The sequence below is a fragment of the Alligator sinensis genome, unplaced genomic scaffold, assembly GCF_000455745.1.
Source record: "Alligator sinensis unplaced genomic scaffold, ASM45574v1 scaffold237_1, whole genome shotgun sequence".
In the NCBI taxonomy this organism is placed as follows: Eukaryota; Metazoa; Chordata; order Crocodylia; family Alligatoridae; genus Alligator; species Alligator sinensis.
The window spans coordinates 1,207,016-1,226,569 of record NW_005841849.1 but is presented as its reverse complement, the minus strand read 5'-3'; the positions used below and the strand labels follow the sequence as shown (position 1 = coordinate 1,226,569).

At 45.9% G+C, this 19,554-nt stretch overlaps 1 protein-coding gene across 4 annotated transcripts in view; it reads right to left on the bottom strand.

Moving 5' to 3' along the window:
* INPP5D (inositol polyphosphate-5-phosphatase D) overlaps positions 1 to 19,554 on the bottom strand; it is a 91,704-nt gene that overhangs the window by 7,415 nt on the left and 64,735 nt on the right. For 3 of the 4 annotated variants that reach the window (XM_014522261.1, XM_014522265.1, XM_014522266.1), the window contains 17 exons: positions 16,080 to 16,167; positions 14,919 to 14,999; positions 14,658 to 14,729; positions 14,246 to 14,369; positions 12,011 to 12,117; positions 11,186 to 11,288; positions 10,008 to 10,204; positions 9,168 to 9,285; positions 8,533 to 8,629; positions 7,290 to 7,428; positions 6,519 to 6,627; positions 6,335 to 6,444; positions 5,942 to 6,023; positions 3,711 to 3,800; positions 3,224 to 3,337; positions 2,030 to 2,112; positions 399 to 486 (listed from right to left, as the gene is read on the bottom strand). In XM_014522261.1, coding sequence (XP_014377747.1) covers positions 399 to 486; positions 2,030 to 2,112; positions 3,224 to 3,337; positions 3,711 to 3,800; positions 5,942 to 6,023; positions 6,335 to 6,444; positions 6,519 to 6,627; positions 7,290 to 7,428; positions 8,533 to 8,629; positions 9,168 to 9,285; positions 10,008 to 10,204; positions 11,186 to 11,288; positions 12,011 to 12,117; positions 14,246 to 14,369; positions 14,658 to 14,729; positions 14,919 to 14,999; positions 16,080 to 16,167 — 1,802 coding nt within the window. The remainder of the gene's footprint in view (positions 1 to 398; positions 487 to 2,029; positions 2,113 to 3,223; positions 3,338 to 3,710; positions 3,801 to 5,941; positions 6,024 to 6,334; positions 6,445 to 6,518; positions 6,628 to 7,289; positions 7,429 to 8,532; positions 8,630 to 9,167; positions 9,286 to 10,007; positions 10,205 to 11,185; positions 11,289 to 12,010; positions 12,118 to 14,245; positions 14,370 to 14,657; positions 14,730 to 14,918; positions 15,000 to 16,079; positions 16,168 to 19,554) is intronic. The other variant, XM_014522253.2, reaches the window with a different exon arrangement.

Below are 19,554 nucleotides of genomic sequence, written 5' to 3'. Positions count from 1 at the left end.
CTGTGTTTCTCTCAGACAGGGAGAATGTTTCATGTTAAACATCAAATATGGAATAAGCAAGAGGAGCAGTAGTTAGAGGATCTGGATAAACCCATATAATAGCTAGATAACTTTGCTATAAACTTAGCTGAGCATATTGCCTTTAATTCACTGTCTTTTTAGGGATGGTAAAGCTAACAGAGATGATGTCTACAGTGCAGTCTTTTAATCATCATTCATACATAACATTGCCCACGACCTGTATGTACTTTAATACACATTAAGCTCTAAATCAGACTACAGAGCATCATAACACCTTCAGTCTGTAATAATTACTGCTGTTCTCTCCCACTCTTCCAGTGACTTGGAAAATCTAAGTAGCATTTGACTCATACACAGCTTTAGAGCTATGCACTTACCATACGATTCATCACTGTCTGATGACTTAATGCTGATCAGGATGTGCTGGTCCAGCAGATACTCTGGGTCTGAAATAATTGGAGTCAGCTGCAAGAACAAGTTCAGGAGGGTCAATAAAGTAGAGAGGAAAGTCTACAGAAATAATATCTTGCTCAGCACATTGGTTCAAGCAGAGCACAGTTCATTCAAACAGGCCTTGTAGAATCTCTCCTAGTTTATTTCACAACCTAAGCCTCTTCAATTACATCTGATAATCTAAGGTAGAATGCTACATGCTTTTCCAGTGTCCCCTTTCCATTCCCAATAGGGAGGCTGCAAACCATACATCAAACAGGATACAACTGCACTTCCTTCTACAGCACTGGATTAAGAACCCCTATGAGGTGATAATCTGTTGAACGAGAATCTGGATAGGGTGCTTCTTCTGAACCAAACAGTTCTTGTATTTGGTTATCCAGAAAGGAATTAGAAATGCATTTGCTCCAAGTCAAAATGTACTACAGCTACCATTCTCCAGCCCTGCCCTTCCACAGAGTAGGAACAGCCTCTGGGTCAAGAACTGAACTTGTGTCTCTGGATTTAGAAGTGCAGGGTGCCTGTACACAAGTGCAGAGGCTGCTCTGATGCGCTGTAATTACAGCACTTTGGAGCAGACTTGATTAATCAAATTTGCTGGAGTGTAGTAATTACTGTGCTTCAGCAGCCTCCCACATCTTGTGTATCAGCATCCCTGAACTTCAAAATAGCAGCGGGGGTGCTTGTACTAAAGCTCATTGAACAACCTTTAGTTCAAGTGCCCTCACTACCATTTTGAAGTGCAGGTATGCTGATACACAAGATGCTGCAGTGCTTTAATTAGAGCAGCTCTCTAATTAAAGCACCCCCCCCACCCCTGGAGCACATGTAAATGTGCCCATAGTAGCCAAGGCCATGCACTGATAGGCCTTTTAACACAGGTTAACACAATGTTTTTTATATCAAAGATTTTGCTTCTCTCTTCCCAGCTAATTTATAAAGAAGCTCTTTCCTCCATGTCTTAGTAAAAATTCAATCCTTGAATAACATATTTTGTAGATCTGAATGCCCAAGTCTTTTTCAGAGATACTAGGAAGAAACAGTGATTAGGTAAACAAAGAAAACAAGGGAAATAGTTGTTCCTTAATCTCTGTCTCAAGGGCTTTTGATCACCTTTTGATTCACCAAATCTAATATGTAGATTGAGTCAACTTAAAGAGTTATCCCCGCATAGCAATGCTGGTTAAGAACATAGGAAAAAAAAACCCCAAACAAACTCCTAGCTGACATAGCCATACCAGTAAAACCTTAACAGATATGTAGTTATACTGGTAAAAGCCTTTTCAAGGGCATAGTTCTCTTAGTTGGACAAACAGCTTTAAATTATAGAATCATAGACTGGAAGAGACATCCAGGGTCATATAGTGCAACCACCTACACAGAGGCAAGATTAGCTATTCTTAAACCACCCCAATGCCTTTGAAGTATAAATCTGCCAGTAATCTAGCACTTGAAACCAATTTTTTTCCCCAAGCAACAGAACTGATGGCTGTTTATCAAAGATATGAGCAGAAGATTTCTCTAAGAGGGGTGTTACAATGCATCTTTCATTTACCTTAGGAAGGGTGTCAACAAATTTCACCACCAGTTCCCCTTCATTCCCATCCTCATTTTCACCTTCCTGGCTCTTTACAAAGCCTGCAGAGGGAACAAAAAGGCAATCACTGGCCAGTCAAGAGTTAGACACATAGGACAAGAACTTGGCTGCAGTTATCTTTTCGAAGGATAGATCTCCAAAGGACCTGCCATTATTCCCCTGCCTTTGGGGACAAGATTTTGAAAGCATTGCAGGTGTCAGGGTTGGCTCTTGAGTACATGTTTACACAGTACAATTTGCAAATGACCTTACTGCGCAATTGTTAATTTTTTTCAGTTAATAGTCAAGCTTGGCATTGAAAGACTTGGTGTATGCATGGACAGGAGAAGAACATGACAGCTCTTCCTACGCCACTCAAGATAGCACACTTTTGAAATTCTAATTTAGGACTTGTAATACGCTGTTTCCATAGAAATGTATGCAAATTTTGATACAGCCCAAAAAATAATTCATTATGGAACTGTCTTTGACAGCTCTCTGACATGTGATGATGTGATGAAGAGTGCAGCAAAGGTATGCTGTCCCACTTACAGGACAGGCCCTGAGACAGGGAATAGCCTAAAAAAAGTACAGCAAGGGCATGGAGTCTCACATTACATAAACAGCTCAGACTCAGCCCTGTAGTACAGCGAGGCAGGATACAATCTGCGATGCTGATCTCCAGCCCCAGTTACAGAATCTTCTCAGTGGAATTCCTTTTACTTGAATTTGATGCTCTGATTTATTCTGCTGAAACCATAGGAAGCAAATCATTTATATATTAGCATAATGTGCCTCCTTCATTTTGAACATGCCTGATCACTTATATCAGGCCTGACTGGAAATTTCATCAATCAGGCACTTACTAATCAAAGACAATCCTACTTGACAAGCAAGAGCAACACAAGTTTCTCATTAAAAAAGCAGATTTTCAAATAAGGCTGATGAAATGGCACAAGGACAACCCGTATTGATAACGCCTGATTCTAGCTAAATGATTCAGTTGTTATTGACAATATAGGATGACACAACATCCCCCCCCCACCCAGCCCCTCTCTTCCCTGTATTCACACAAATAGCCAGCACAGTGATTTATTTGGATCAAAAAGCAAAAGAATGGAGCTGAACAGAATAAGCAGAGGACTCGGTAAGAGAAGACAGGGAGAGTCATACTTTCTAAGCAGCTAGAGTGGAACTCAATGTAGAATTTGGTCTGAGACTTTGTCTTCAGAGTAGCAGAGCAATGTAGAAACTCTATCTCCCCCTGGGAGTCTGTGTACTTGGAATCTAGAAGAGAGAGGGAGAGCACGTGAATTCTGGATGAACACCAAAGCTGGAACAACAGAGGTATAACAGGGCAGTTTTGTATCCTGGGCTGTGGCAGTGCATGGGGCAGCAACAGCTGCTCCATTGCTGGTGGCAGTGATACAGTCATCTGCCATCTGTGGTGGTAGCTATTTCTGTGCTCCCTGTGAAAACGTGGCAAATGGAGCTACTGCTCTGGCCACTCGCCCTCAGTTACACTACTGTGGAACAGCTTCAGCACAGCTCTAGATGAAGCCAGAGCTCTAGATGAAGCCAGGTCTTTCTTTCAATGAACACATGATGTCTCATTTTATATCACTAGGCATCCCCCCCTGCCTTCTACAGTCATACCCACCGTTCTTTGAGACAAACTGTGAGGTGACCCCAACTTCAAAAGTAGCAAAGACAGGGCTGTGGTCACTTGTCATGATATCACTGGTGCAGCCTGCCAATGACAGATGAAAGCCAGTTATTGTCATGGGTTTCTGCTGAGACCCAAAAAGATGACTGGAAAATCACCATCATTTGGTTGTTTTCCAGAAAATGCAACAGTGTCCTGTGTAACTTGTCTCCCTAATCCAGTGTTTCTAAAGGTCCCTCATCTGAGTTCCTCAGCATGGAATAGTTATGTAAAAAAACACAAAGACTGTGCACAGCTAGTGCAGAGTTACCACCATTAAGCACCAAATGATTCTGCAAGTGATTCTCACTGCTAGACCTTCCCTGTAGACAAAGCAAGTTTAGTCATCCTCAGTTCAACTTTGTAACATGTAGCACACTTAAGGGGCTAATGAGGAGGAAACCTGTACAGTATAGGGAATGCAGCTCTTGTTATTCCCCCATTTCAGAGTCACATTACATGGCAAGAGATTCAGAACTGGATGAGATGTTTTTGCCTGCACTCAACATGAGGATCCAGGATACCCGGAATGCCACCCACTGAAGTATCTCCTTAAAACATGACCTCATGTCAGACCATATCACATTGCCACCCAAGAGTTCTGTAGGTCCTCTTCTCATCTACACATATAATACGTTAGCACTGTGCCTGGATGTTTAGAATTAAAGGTTTGCAAGGGAAATATTCTTTCCTTCTAGTCCACTCCCCTGCACAGATGCAGGATCTACGGTTCCTGAACTATCCTAGACAAATTCCTGTCCAGCCTCCACCTGCAAAGCTCCAGTGAAGAAGATGCCACAGCCTCTCTAGGCAGCTTAATCCTTTGCCCTGCTGTTCTCACACTTAGGAAGCCTTTCCTGAGGTTTAACCTAAATGGGCTTTGCTGTAGTTTAAACCCACTGCCTCTTGTTCTGCTCTCTGCTTTTTAAATACTTGAAAACTGCTCTCATATCTTTCCTGAACCTCCTTTTCTTCAAGTGGAACATACCTAGCTCCTTCAACTTTTCTTTGTATAGCTTACATTCCAGCCTCTCTATCATGTGTTGCTCACCTCTGGATCCTCTTGAGTTTCTCCACAGCCATCTTACAGAAGCACTTGGTATGATCAATGAAACCCCAGAACACAATGCCAGGGGTTGTTTAAGGGTCCTGGGCTAGTCTTCATTCCTCCCCCAAATTGCCTTCCTACGGTAAGCCTTGTTTTAGCCAAGAAAGAACACAGACAGCTCTTCTAATACCCCATCAAACCCTGATTGAGCATCAGGTGAGGGAGGGACTCAAGAGAAGCATATAGTGCTCTCACCCTCTGATGACAAGGATGTTGGAGCTAGTCTACAGGGTGAAAATATAACAGACCCAAGACTAGCCCTGACCAGTTTTTTTAATGATTTGTGAGAGGACTTATGAAAGGTGTCAGGCTGCTGGTACTGAATAAGGAACTCTGATTGCCATCTGCCCAGAATGGGTAACAGTGGCGTAAATCCCTTCACATACCACCCCATTAATGGGTCATAGTCTCAGCTGGTCTAACCTGCCTCACTTACATCCTTGCAGTGAAGTAAGACCAACTTACACCACAGAAGACTGGCCCTTTGCATTTTGATCCTGATCTGAAAGAAGGAACATTTTGTCTCTGAGGGCATTTAGTCAGGTTTCCGGAACCAGCGATCAGGAGGGTATGTTTTTATGAGGTGGAAGCCTCTTTCACAACTGGATCAAGACAGCCAACTTATTTCACATGGCACCCTATCTCAGTGAACTCCTTTGCTGCAAACTGACCTACCCAAACAATGACCAGCACTGCTGGCACCAACATATATGGACATCCTGAAAGTCACAGCAGTGAAAAACCTGGATTACTGTTGCCAAGCACTTAGCAGTGTGGTGTAGATGGTGATGTAACAAACCCGACTGTGTAGTCTTAGCTGGAAGAGAGAATCAAGCCAGAAAAGGAAAGTGTGGCCTGCAGCCACTTGATCCATATTATTCAAATAAAAGCACAGCAGACTGTATTTTCCAGCCTGGTCAGGTTACAGAGAAACAGTTAGCTCCAAACTCCATGGTTTAACGTCAGATTCCTCCTGTGCTGCAAGCCTGGCAGTGTAGGGAGAGTCTAGAGACTCCACTCTGAATCATTTCCGTTCCAGACCAATTGTTCTGCTATCCACAATCTGTTGTCTACCCACCATAGGACTGGCAGACCACATGCACCATAGGGTATGATTTCCAGAGCACTCTGTCACACCAGGAGGGCAAATTGTACTTCATCTGCAAACCAAAGGAGAACTGATGTTAAGGAGGAGGGAAAGGAACAGTTCCCAACAGAAAAGGAGGAAGTTTGGTTGCCAAAGGGGGGAAGGGGGGGGGAGAGAGAGAGAGAGAGATCGCGCGCGTGTGTGTGTGTGTGTGTGTGTGTGTGTGTGTTCTTTTTGCTCATTATTTGGCAACACTGCAAATTTTAATCCTAATTTTTTCAAGAATTGGAGGGATTTTTAGGTTGCTTTTCTCTGTGGGAGTTCTTTTCCCTACCCTAGCATATATATTTTAATAGGGAGGGCTGTATATTAGTCATCACCTACCCCTGTGGCTTTCTGTTTTGTGTAGGCATACTTCTCCCGGGTACCTCTTTCAAAGCGATAGGTTGGAGCAAATGTGATCTCTTCTTCCTCTGAAACAAAGGAAGTGGGAGCTGTGTTACTGCTAAGCTTTAGGAGAGCTATAGGACATGGATAAGGATAAGACGAGGAGAATTCAAAATCTTACCAAACTGCAGAAAGACCTTCTGGTCCTTCCTCTCCATGAGAAGCTGGTCAAATGGCAACAACTCTGGATACTGCTGCTGTCTGATTTTCTGGATAATATTCTCTGCTTCCTGACAACAGGGAAGCAGTAGAGTTAACGATGATGCCAAACCTCCTCCTATTTACACCTCACTAGGGAGCAGGCTAGTACACTGGAATCTCCCTCAGTCCCAAGTTTACCCAGGAGCAGTTAAAAACCCACTGACGTGCACCTTAGATTCTGCCATAACTCTGGGAACTGGTCTACTGAAACTGGCCCTCATCATCTCCAAACTGTATCTGAATATCAAATTTACCCCATTTTTTCCTCCCCTCCTACCCACTAAGCCTTATCTGGGATTTTATATGGATTGCCTCTCCCTCAAACATCTGCACACCTCTTCTGACAGCTCTGGGCCACTGTACAACAGAGTTGTGAGCAGAAAGAAGATAGTACAGGCTTGACAGTCAACAATGGGTGTTTTCTCTCCTGCTGGCAGTAGGGTTAGTGATGTTTTGGGAATGGTAGGTCACATAGCCTCATTAGCATGCCCATGGCTTGTTAATCTTTGGCAAGGGACTATTTTAACTCTTCCCTACCACTCATGCCTTTTCAAGTGGCTGTTAACTTGGGTCCTCTTTCCCCTTCATCCCCCCAGTTCTATCTTCTTTCTATATTGCCTCGAAACAGAAACTGGAGGGACTTCTGACACAGTGAAATGCCTGGACTCAGGACCGAAGAGGCGCCCCTAACCGTTGTAGGAAGGTCCACCCGGTAGTTCAAGTCTCCCAGCCAGAAGAGATGTGTAAAGCGGTGAGTGATGTTAAATGGACTTAGCTTCTTATCCCCCAGTGTCAGGAAACGCAGAATGCTTGTGTAGTTTTGGTTTCGTCTAGCAAGACAAGAAAAGGCTGACTGACAGACTGCACCACGACAGGGGTCCCCAGTGCCTGAGACTGCTGCTTTACTGAATCCAGTTCAGCTCAGGATACAGAGAAAACCAGGATTTAAGCCTTCTTTTTCTTTAGAACACCCATCATCCTCTCACCCAGCTCCAGGGGACAGCTAGGCAAATGCTTAGGAATAACCATGGACAATGCAACTGTAATTGAACCCATGCAGAGGCAACTGCAGAAGCAGACAGCAATCTATGTGCTGCCTCCGCACCTGCCTCAGACAAAGAAACCAAAACATCCAAAAGGACCAGAAGGGTTTCCCTTCCCCATGCCAGGAGAGGAGAATGCCTCTGGGGCCTGCACAGTGATGTACCACTCTGCCCAGACAACCTGGCAAGTGTGGGTGCAGAAACATGCTGTGGGGAGGAGGAGGCAGGAGCTAGGTGTCCATCTCATCTGCAACCAGGGGAATTCTCAGGTGCTGTAGAGCAGCCTGCTGGGCAGCACTATAGCTTAAGGTAGCTCCTGATCGCTCTGCTTTAGGCCAAGGCCTGTTTCTGACCCTGAAACAGCCCAAAAACACAGGTTCAAAAGTTGGCCTGGAGCTACCTTTAACTGTTAACAGTGGAAGAAAGGCAGCTAATTCTGCTGCCTGGGATCTACTCTAAGGGAAAGGGAGCTCCTGGTGACAAAGCACCTGGACAAGAGTCCCAGGCCACTGCGTTCCTGGGCCTGGGTCTGGGCTTGGTCCCAGGAAGATGTTCCCAAGAGGATATTCCCTTGGTTAGCATATCTCTTCACTCTAGCTCTCCTTAGGCCCAGAACAGTTCCTTCAAACTGCATAACATTCCTGTACTGGTCCTCAGCCAGTACCAGGATCTGGAGCCACATTTGCTCCCAATCTTGCACTGAACTTGGCCCAGCCAGGCTCCAAGATGCTACTCTTTCAATCTGTAGTTTAACAATTTGGTGTATACAATGAGGTATCAGAGAGAAGGCAACCACTTTGATCCTCTGGTTAGATTTCCTGCATAATACAGGTCAGGGAAATTCACATATTATCTCCTATGTCAACCCCTGCATAGATAGATATGCTTTACCTGTGCTTCTTTTCACTTCCTGAAGTCAAATGGCTGTTAACAAACCCGAAGGAGGTTCCATTAAACACGAATGACACCCCCACAGCTCCTTTATTACCTAAGAAAAGCAAGAAGATGGAAAAAAACCCTGTTAATAAGTAAATTCACCTCCAGACTGAGTGGCACTGGTAACAAAGATAATGAAATACATAACACTTCTTAAGTGAAGTGGGGGGATGGAGCGAAGGGTGAGGCAGGCCAAATCAGGAAAGAAAGAATGAGCATGTGCAATACAGAATGTAGGTAAGGTTTTACTAAAGAAGGCTAAAAAAGACAAACTGGGATAAAAGCAAGTTTAATATCACTCTGAAGCCCAGCCCCATCCTCCCAGTCAGGGGTGAAAGATGCAGGGAGAAATGCATCCAAGTCCAGGATTGAGTACACATTCTGGCAGATCTCCCTTCCCACCACCCCTTCTCTGCAGGGTAAGATATTTGTCTGTCTTGGTGCAGATAAATCTAGTTTGGCCAGGGCTGTGACTCAAATATTCCAGGCTGGGGAAGACCAGGGTAGCAGGAACATGATCAGAGGGAGAGAGCTGTTTCCTGTGAGAGTCCTGGTGAAGCTCAGGCCCACTGATGAGATTGTTTCCTTACCCAGCGTGTTTGCAATTCCTGTTTTTACATTGTCTGTGGAGATATGGCTTATCCGGTTCTCATGTTCTGGCTTGGCCAAGACAACAACCCTGATGTTCCAGAGTGTATGGATCGCGATCTGCCAAGGGACGGGAGGCAACAGATACATTACTGCTTATAGGCATTAGATGTACTACATCTCATCCACAGCTTCCTCAAACTCCATGACTCACTCCCAATGTTACTTTTTTTGGCTTTCTGTGGTTTTCTTTGAGTGGAGGACCCACACTCCTGTGTTGTGTGTAGACATTTCCCTAGATCACCTTGTTTGCACAAAACACAACTTCCTATGATCACAAGCAAATGCTAACAGCCATCAAAGCAGTCACTATCTACAACGGCCTTTCAGGTAAGTCTAAAAACCCAATGTCCCAGCTGGATCTGTCTCTAAAAGCAAGCCATAATTTTACAATTTCCTCCTCTAAGATGAATATTCCTTTGTTTAAATGACACCATCACCTAACCAAAGTAAGCAGACTGCTTTGAGGGGATCTAAGACCAGAGTTGTCCTTTGCTCCCAGCCTGAAAGGCACTGGGCATGTTCTCACAGGCTGAATGCTCTGACTTTGGAAGGTATCATTTGCAGCAAGATCTCCAGCTGATATGAGAGATGTATCTTAAGAGGGTCACAGGCACACCCAGCCCCTCCTCTCTCAGATGTCTGATCACTGCAGCATGGGGGCTTTGAGAGGAGGGACGCTTAGGCAAAATCACTGTTTACTCCCATTTTTCCCCTAGCTGCTCTGATGTGTGCTAGCTTCTTTTCTCTCTGAGCTTTATGAAGTAAAAGAGACTCCTCACCACTTTAAAGCTGATACTGGTGATTTCCTGTAAAGATTGTCTCAGAATCTCCAGCCATTCCTTCTCCCCTTGGGGATCCTCCTGTGTGCCAATCACATAGATGTCATGGGGGATGTAGTCAGCTGTGTCATCCCGGGTCTTTCCCTGCCCTTTAGAGAGGAACCAGGATATGATCTTCTTTGGTGGAGGCGCCGCACCTTTAGCAAATCACAAACCAAAGTGAGTTAAAACACTCTCAGTCAGATCCCTAAGGATAGTGACTTCATGGGGATTAAATGCACACAGCCCAGAGCTATGGGCAGAAAGAATGGACTTGGTGTACAAATGAAGGCCCATAGGCCTAATTTGTGCCTGACACAAGGAAATCCCAGTGGAAGGGGCTGATACCCTGCCATCTCATCCTTAGGGAAGGGGACATTCTCTGTACTCTGCCAGTCCCCCATCTGCTGCAACTGCCCACCAAGGCCACTGGCAGCCAGTAATGCAGAGTGTGTTCCACCAGAGACAGGCACTTCCTGTAGGCTGGGGTGCTATAGGGCTGGTATAACTGCTTTTACCACCCCTCTCACCTGTACTGAGCCCATTTGTGCTGTAGCTGAGGAACTGAATTTGTGAGTTTAATAGCATTAACATGTTGGCTCATATCAGTTAAAACAAAACATCTGCTCAAAATAGGAGAAATAGATGCATCTTGGTTTTACTAGACACAGAGGATAAATTCCCATCTCAGGCCAGAGGTAGGTGGTTCCTCCTAAGTATGTTTAGGAATGGCAGGAGTGTAGTCACTGGACATGTCCCTTTACACTGATCATGCCCTCTAGCAACAAGCTGGGGGTGGGGGGAAGGAGAAGGGGGAAGACATATGGCTATGATGCCAGCCCTGGGCCTCCCAAGCATTTCCCTTACACTGGAGAGATTGCCAAATAGCTTGCCATCCTGATTTATGGCCCCTTTGTTCTGGAGCAATGCAAAGGGACCCCTGTGGGAATCTGTCCTGGAAATCAACTCCCTCTCCTGTCCCAGTGGAAGACTCTCTTCTACACAGGTCCCTGACAGAACAAATAGACAAAATCTGGATTTCAGCATGCCCCATGAGAAAGTAGGTCAAGGTCAAGGTTAAGGTTGATGCAAATATCTGGAGGAATGTAGGAAGGACCAGGCAAGAGGGGGGCTCATACCCATGTTCCAGGTCCCAATGAAGATGGTTATCATGTCAGGCTCTGGTTGCTCAGAGTGCTTATTCTTCATTTGCTGTAGAAGCTGGCAGAACCCTTCTCTCTTCTGCATGGGAAGGAGCAGAGACACAAAACATGAGATGACTGGCTCAACTGACAGAGCCACAGTTCCTTCTGAAAGAAGAACTAGCTAAACAGGAAACGCCCAGAACATCCGATGGGCCAAGCTGCTCTCTCTCTGTTCGCCTGCAGGCTCCACAGAGGCTGCTTCTGCCTGTAGCACTTGCTTAGGCCCTCTCTAAATCATAAGGAAAGGTGATATGCCTTTAGTTAGCACACATTACCTGCTTGTTCTAAAAAGCGTAGTGCAGACAAGGCTGTGGTTTACTTTAAGACATGTGAAGCTGCTCAAGTGGAAGACCAGATTTCTGGGAGCATGTGGTAATGGCAGTGCACTGCATATACACAGAAGTTTTCAAGTGTTTTGATTACAGTACAATAGCCTAATCTAGACATGGCCTCAGAAGGTTTTAAGATAGGGGAATGATTTTGGCTTAACTGCCCCACCAACTGCCTTTGCCAGCCACTGATCCTCCAATGAGTGCTGTAGCCTGTTCTGACTCATTGGGGATTATTACTGTGTTGATGCTGTATGGTCTGTCCATTCACCCTTGCTTTTACTAAATGCTCCCAGGCTACGTGAAAAAACATTACTTGAGCAGAGCAGATTAAATCCCATAAATCCCCTTGTTAGTTCCATGCCCAAAGGGGATATGGCCCTCCACCCCTTGCTCAAAATATGAAGTAAGGGACTGCATTGTCCCATACCTTGGAGTCAGAAAACACATATTCCTTCCGTTGTGTTTTCTCTTTTTCAGTTTCCAGCACAATCACCAGTTTGTTAGGGAACTTCTGGGACTTGATGAGCTGCAGGACTAAGCAGAGGCTGAGTGTCACCAACATAACTTTAGACATCAGCGCACAACAGAAATCCTCCCCACTGTTCAGAAACCAGTGTTTCCCCCAGACACCCCTCTTCTGAAATCTGGGGCCTCCTTTGCTCTGCATGTAGAAGCTGCCATTTTATAACCTTTACTGAGTACATATTCCAGCCAAGGCTGCCTCTGAAAAATGCTTCGCAAGTGCAGCCTGGAACCAAAACATTTTCTAAGATGCTTTCAGTCTTTTTTTCTAAGACACACAATGGGCCATGGGCCACAGGGACCCACCAAGAGTACTTCATCTCAACCAACTCCTCTTCCTGTGGAAAACCTACAAATACTACTAGCCATTGTATGGAACGTATGCAGAGAAGGGGAAGCTACTTGTCCCCCTCCAAATTTTTGTGGGAACTAACATGAAAGTCAAGGACAAGCTGCCTTTTAAATCTGAACATTTCTCAGCATTTTGATTAGTTGTGCTCAGAGGGAGAGCAGTGCTCTGGTGAAATGTCAAAACAGAAATTAGATAGGGGTGAAGTAAGAGACCTTTTTTCAAAGATCCAGTTTATACTTTGAAATGAGGAGGGAAAAAACCTCCTTCCTGTTTGAGGTCTAACCTGATCCATACCCTGAATTGTGGAGTCCTGCCATCTTACAGACAACCTCTCCTTTCTGCTTCCCAGGGAGCCAATTTGTACTCCTCCCCTATTAACAAGCTAGGGAAGAGGAAGCGAGATCTGATGTTGAAGATGGTTTTGTCCCATGTCCTTTAGCACGGACATAGGCAATTATTTGCCTGGAGAGCCCCTTAGGGAGTTTTGGTGAGCTGTTGTGGGCTGGGTCAACACCCAACCATGCCTCCTGCCGCAACAGCTCGCCAAAACTCCCTAAGTGGTAGATTACTAGACCTGTCCAGGGGCACCAGACGTAGTGGGGTGGTCCCAGCCCTGCCCGCCTGTCCCGCTCCCTGGCGCTGTTCCCTGCCTGCTGGCAGCCCCATCCCATCTGCCCAGCTGAGTACACCCTGCCCGCAGGGTTCCCGGGCCAGTCTCCATAGAGACCCCGCTTGCCTGCTCCATCTGGCACCCCCAGCAATGGGTGCAGGGTGGACGGGCCAGGGTGCTCAGGCAGCCAGAAGAAGCCACTGCCACCAGGTCTGCTGGGAAGCAGAGTCCAACCACCACACTGCCCCAGGCCCCCAGCAGCAGTGGGACCAGTTGTGGCCCAGACTGCCTCACAAGCTTGGGCTGGGCAGGGCCCAGGGACCCTTCTTGGACTAGATAAAATCCACTGGCAGGCCATATCCAGCCCATAGGCCATATTTTGCTTGCCCCTGCTTTAGCACCTAAGCAGTTCTGAACACCAGCCAGGAAAGATAGATCAGATGCTGCTCTCAACCACTGTCAGTAACAGGTCATTTTCCTAGGGAGTCCTAGGTGAAAGCTCTGTCTGCTATTTTTTGCTGTGTTTAGAATTGGAGTCCAAAGAGGAATAAGAAAAATAATTTCCCCCAATAAAAATCTTTAGTCAACTGCACGAAGAGGATTTCAAGGAGAGACTACAAAAAAGCATTTTTACTTGGCCTTCATAGAACAAAACTAGCAGAACCCTCCAGGAAGGATCCAGATCAATATTTAAATATAGACAGAGAGGAAAGCAATCTAAACAGTAAGCTGAAACAAAACATTTTGACTATTTTTCCCTCAGAAAATTACACTGAAAATGACATGTTTCTGAAAAAGGTTTAAGTTGTTAAGAAAACCATATTTTTAAAGAAAAATGTTCCAGTGAATAATTTACAGTTAACTTCAAGAGAAATTTTCCATCAAGGCCTGCTCCCTTCCTTGCAGACATGCTGCCACTATCTTAATTTATAACTGAAAACCATATGACCTGACCAGGAAACTGAGTCTCATCGAGAGACCTTTGCAACAGAATTGATGTCCTAATTTCTGCAGCCTGCCTCTTACTGATCAGTCTAGGTTGGCTGGAACCTCGCAGGAGAGCACTCAAGGCCTAGCAGACACACATGCACATTGGATCAAATCTCACTCCTATTGGGATCCCCTGGCTTCCATGGGACCAGAATTCAACCCCTCATTTGGGACCCTGGGCATCTTACTTTTCTTCTGGTTGTAGAACTTGTCTTCTGGACCATCCTTTGCTCTCTTGATAATCAGCTTCCCCATCTCCACATCAACCTTCAGGTGTATTTTAGGGGAAATTCCTAGTGAATCTGCTTTCACCTATTGGAAAATGAAGAAATTTTTCATAAATCAGTTTCTACACTTTGGCCAGATGTACCAGAAATGTGCAGACATATTTCTGCATGGCCTGACTTCATTGTGCCATTCCCAACAGACAGATCTGAGATACTACTACAGTTCTGGTGTAACATCCAGGTATTTTGAGCTCCAGGACATAGCCATATTATTTCTATCACAGGACAGCAGAGAAGCCAGAAAGCCAATACACATTCCTACATTCAGTGTCCTTCTCTAGAATGACAGGAATTGCTAAAAGACTCTATTTACCTCAAAGGTTATGGGAGGGATGAGGGAACGCCGATGTGTTGAATCAGGACCTTCAATCAACAATGTTTTCACCTGTAAAAGTTCACACACACAGTTTTGTGTTGGTCAAGCCTACACTTGACTTGAGAGAGAGCAGGACAAGAGCGTGGCACAGAATTCTCACTACAAGGGTGGGTGTTTGCTGATAATGAAAGGAGTATATATGTAATGCCAACAGGAGATGAAGAAGAATGCAAGAGTACAAGAGTTATAAATCACTACCTTGTCTTCAATGGAGGACAGCAAAGAAATCAGCTGATTGAGCTTCAGTACAACATTGACTGGACTGGCTTCACCAAGCAACTGGTAACGAGGGCATAAAAAAAAGAGAGAAATGCAAGAGTTCTGAACCCAAAGACCTAGGATAGAAGCTGTGTTCATCTCCCAGGCACACCTGGCAGAAGGGGCAGCAAGGTTTATGTAGCCTCTGCCTAACCCATTGCTTCTCAATCTTTTCAACCACAAGCCACACCTCATCAGACTCAAGGCACGCCACCATTTCTTTTGTGAACTGAACAGCACCCATTTTAAAAACTAATGTATTTATTAGAGTACTTACCTCCTTACAGAGAGGCCAGACAGTGTAGGCAGAGGAGCAGACAGACAAGGCTGCCCTTACCTACTTTTCTCCTCACGCATGGAGCCAGAATCTGCCCTTAACTGCTTATATCCTCACACCTCACTTATCTCCTCACACTTCCTACAACACCTTTCAAAGGATCTTCTGGCACTCTAATGGTGCCCTAACACCAGGGTTGAGAATCACAGGCCTAATCCCACACAGGTTGCACCGAATTTGACTGAACATGCAACAGTGATGGGTTGATAGAGGGACAGATTTGCAGACCTGGAACATGATCAAGTGAGGGCTGGGCATGCAGGGGAGTTGAATTGCTGACAGAAAGACACATTTGTATGCCCATGTTGAATATGCAGATAGTGTGGGCTTATGGTTTTCAGATCTACAGGCAGGATTCAGTTGGACATGTGATTGAGGTGAATGGATGGAAAAGATTTGTCAGGGAAAAAAGGTGGAGTTAAACTGATGAAAAGATTAATTCAAGATTGTAGGCCACAGAGGGAGGGAGACTGGATAAACAAAAGAGCTGGGACACTTTGCTGCACTCTCCTTCCAAGACAGGGAGCAGCAGAAGGCAGAGAGAACTGTGGGTTAGTTGAAAACATGGTTATGTAACACACTTTGTGCCCTGTATACTGCAGCCAGAAACAGGCTAAAGAGAACAGAGGTGTTAACTGATCATCCATATCCCAGCAGTTGCTGCAGTGCAGCAAGCACAACAAATCCCTCCTCCCCATCCTCAGTGCTGGATGGACAATCTCATTCCTCCTTATCCTCCATCCCCCACTTGCAACAGGACTTACCTGCGGCCGCTGATGGAGACCTGGGTGCAGCTGCTGGTCAAACACCTTCTGTATGGACTCCAGGGAAGGAAGAGTCCGTGATGCCTCGCTGAGAATACAAAAACAGGCCAAATGTCAAAGGGTACTGCAGGGTCTGTGCAGGGAAGCTGGTGCCGGGTTGCATTGGTCAATGATAGGAAGCAAAAAGCAGGCTAATGAGCTGAAACAATTAATGCTGTGCAAGTCAGTACTGAGTCAGTCAGGTCAGTGCTAACACTGAAAAATTATCACAGCAGGGTGAATATATGACAGCAAGCACAACCAGCATCAGCTCCTTTTAATAAGCCTCCCTCCAGCTGCTGAAGTGGAGGTAGCCAGTGAGGGAGGAAATGCATTTTATATTTTCCAATAAATGCATCAAAGGGGGTTGTGACACAGAGGGTGTGAATGAATTGGCCTTTGGTCTCCTGCATTCAAATCTGGGATAAGTTACCACTGAAATCCATTTAGCAATCCTAAATTTAGTCACAGGGGATGACTGCCTAGCACAAAGCCATTGTACAACTTTGGTGCAAATGACTCTCTCTGCTAATGACATGGCTTATTACAAGAAATGGAGCCAGGTCCTGCAGGTCAGAACCAAGGTGAACTTGGAGAACAAAGCTGAGAAGTTTGCATTGTGACTAATCAGCAGCCAACGCAAACTTTCCAAAGTGTGAATGTTCGAGTGTCTCCATTCAGTTCACTGGAAAAGGTACTTTACAGTGTGCCAAAGGGTCTCTGAAAATCAGACTAATTTATTGATTTAAATGCCTAAGGTAGGAACCCAAATTTGGAATTCCAGTCTGTCTTGTCCAAGGTCACATGAGAGTATATGGCGGAGCTGGCAGCCCAGACCTCCTGGGGCAGGGGTCAGCAATGTTTTTGGCCGGAGTGCCAAGAACACCCCAACCTCAACCAATGCCTCCACTTGGCATGCCGGGGCAGATGGCAGGGAGTGGCAAAAGGTCCGATCCTCACTACTGGCAGTAGGTGCATGCACACCTCCAGAAGGATAGTGGGGGAGGTGCCAGGATTGCGCTGCCCTGACCCCTTCCCTGCCGCGCACCCCAACACATGTGTGCAGGCTGCAAACAGCTGCATCAGGGTCCGGAGCCCTAGCCCAGCTCCGTGGCCGGTGATGGCGGCACGCACACCTCAGCGCACAGAGCAGGGAAGGGTTAGGGTGTCCACTGACACATCCCCCACAATACAGGACATCCCTTTGGTAGGGGGGACACAGACCCCTGGCCCGTTCAGCCAATCAGCAATGAGGGGCAGGGCCACCACATATAGGCCACCTCTCTCCCTCCCTCCCTGGCTGGCTCCGACCCCAGCTCCTCCTGGCTGTGCACTGCCCAACTCCTAGGCACAGCCAATAGAATTGTGAGGACAAATGACTGACATGTATTTCCACCAATTAACTGAAAAACAGGCCTTTTTGTAGTCCATTCCTTACTGAGAAATGGACAGGAGACAAAATGTTTAAAAACAAGATGGTTCACTATAAAACAGGACCAAAGGCCACCCTATGAAGGGGCCAGGGCAGCGCAACCCTGGCCATCCTCTGCCATTGGCCTGTAGGCACACATGCCCCTGCCACAAGCAACAAGCTGGACGGGGACTCTGCAGACCTCACTGTTGGGTCTCTGGACCCCAGTATAGCTGTTTGTAGCCTCCCAGCTGCCTGCCACAGAGCCTGGGCTGCTTACAGCCTCCCAGCCGTCTGCTCTCAGCAGCCTGGGCCCCGGGGCTGGTGCCAGCTGCCCAGAGCCCAGGCTGGCTGTGGTGTGCAAAGCAAAATGGCCTCACATGCCATGCTCCAGCACATGTGTGGCAAAAATGTCTCATAATCTCACTACACAAAGGGCCTCACAGCTGAGAACTGTGATCTCACTACACAAAGGGCCTCACAGCTTAGAACTGCAAATTGTTTCTTTTTCTCTTCTTTCTTCCCGCACTAGATAATCAGTAGCATAATAAAGAACAGTCCGAACAACGCTCGATTCACGATAAGGCTGATTCCTGTGGGAACACAGATTAGTTACTGCCTGCTTTGCACATAAACTTTGCAGAAAACTGTAGCAAATCACAGATTGCCACAATGGAATCTTGTTCATGAGAGGTATAAAACTGTAACTTTGGGCATGGCTGGGGTTCGACTCGGCTTTGAGCATTGAACTCCCTTGTCGACCTGTTTGCAAACAATAAACTCGAGTTGGACCCGGCCTGAGTGTGTATGACTCTCTCCTTGAGGTATATTGGAAAAGCCTCCAGGGGCACAAAACTAGCTGTTTGTGCAACAAGCCCACGAGCAGAGGTGAGTGGGGACAGGCGGGAAAAGGAGAAGGTCTCCCTCTGCTTATAACAAAACAAAGGGAACTGTGACCCCAACCCATTCCCTTTTTCTTTATCCCTCTGAACTAAACACTTACCAGAAGTTCAATTATGAAAAGTCAGAATAGTGGCAGAGAATACTTGCTGCACTAGTTAGTTATCAGTTTCTTGGTAGATGCAATAATAGAAGGCAAAAGTGAGCTACATCAAGTGATGACTTCTTAAAAAGCAGCAATGACTACACATTTATGAGTAGCTACTAGGCCCCAGTGATGGCTTTTGACCATCACATTTCTAATTTCTGAAATAGTTAAGATAACCTTCTCAATACAAATGGATTCCATGCTGTCTTGAACAACATGTCTAAGAGAGCCAGTTTGCATTATTTTGAGAGTCATGTAGATTTGGGGCTAAATCTAAAGGACACACGCAGCCAAAATAAGAGTTAGGCTGCCCTGAGCAACCTGAGCAAGCAGAAGTCTAGCAATGCTCACGTGACAATATACCTCTTATCAGAGCTCATCTGTAACACTGCACTATGGTGGCGAGGCTACCTAGAAGTGGTAGCTAGGCTGTGGAGCATCTAAGAGTCGGGTCATGGACAGATATTTGTTTCTATTGTTTCTATTAAATCTTCCTGAGAGGAAGAGCATATAAGCATTCTAGCCCACAGATGCTGTCTCTTCCCTGGCCCCCACACCTTCCTCAGACCAGAGTCACAACAGGAGTCTAGCTGTCGGGAAATGCCTCCACACCTTTCCCAGACTGGGGTCCCCCTGGTCTGTGTGCCAGGTGCAGAAGGAGCTACAGCTGGCCTCCTCCCAATCACAAAGGAGTAGAGTGTACAGGCGTTCATTTTAGTAAAAGAAACTCTCACATCTGTCAAGCTAGAAGATCTTTCTCATGGATGGGGCAAGTTTCCTTGAGGAGTTACTGAATGAGTGCATATACGCTGGCACACACTACTGGGAGAGTGATGATTCTCCTGCTAAAAATGTAATATCTGAACATGGCCTATGTCCCAGATTTTTCTCCAGGACTATTGGATGCATTATTCATTGGCAAGAAAGAAAGAGCATATGTTGGAGCCTTACTATACCGCTTAGTAGTTGGTACACCT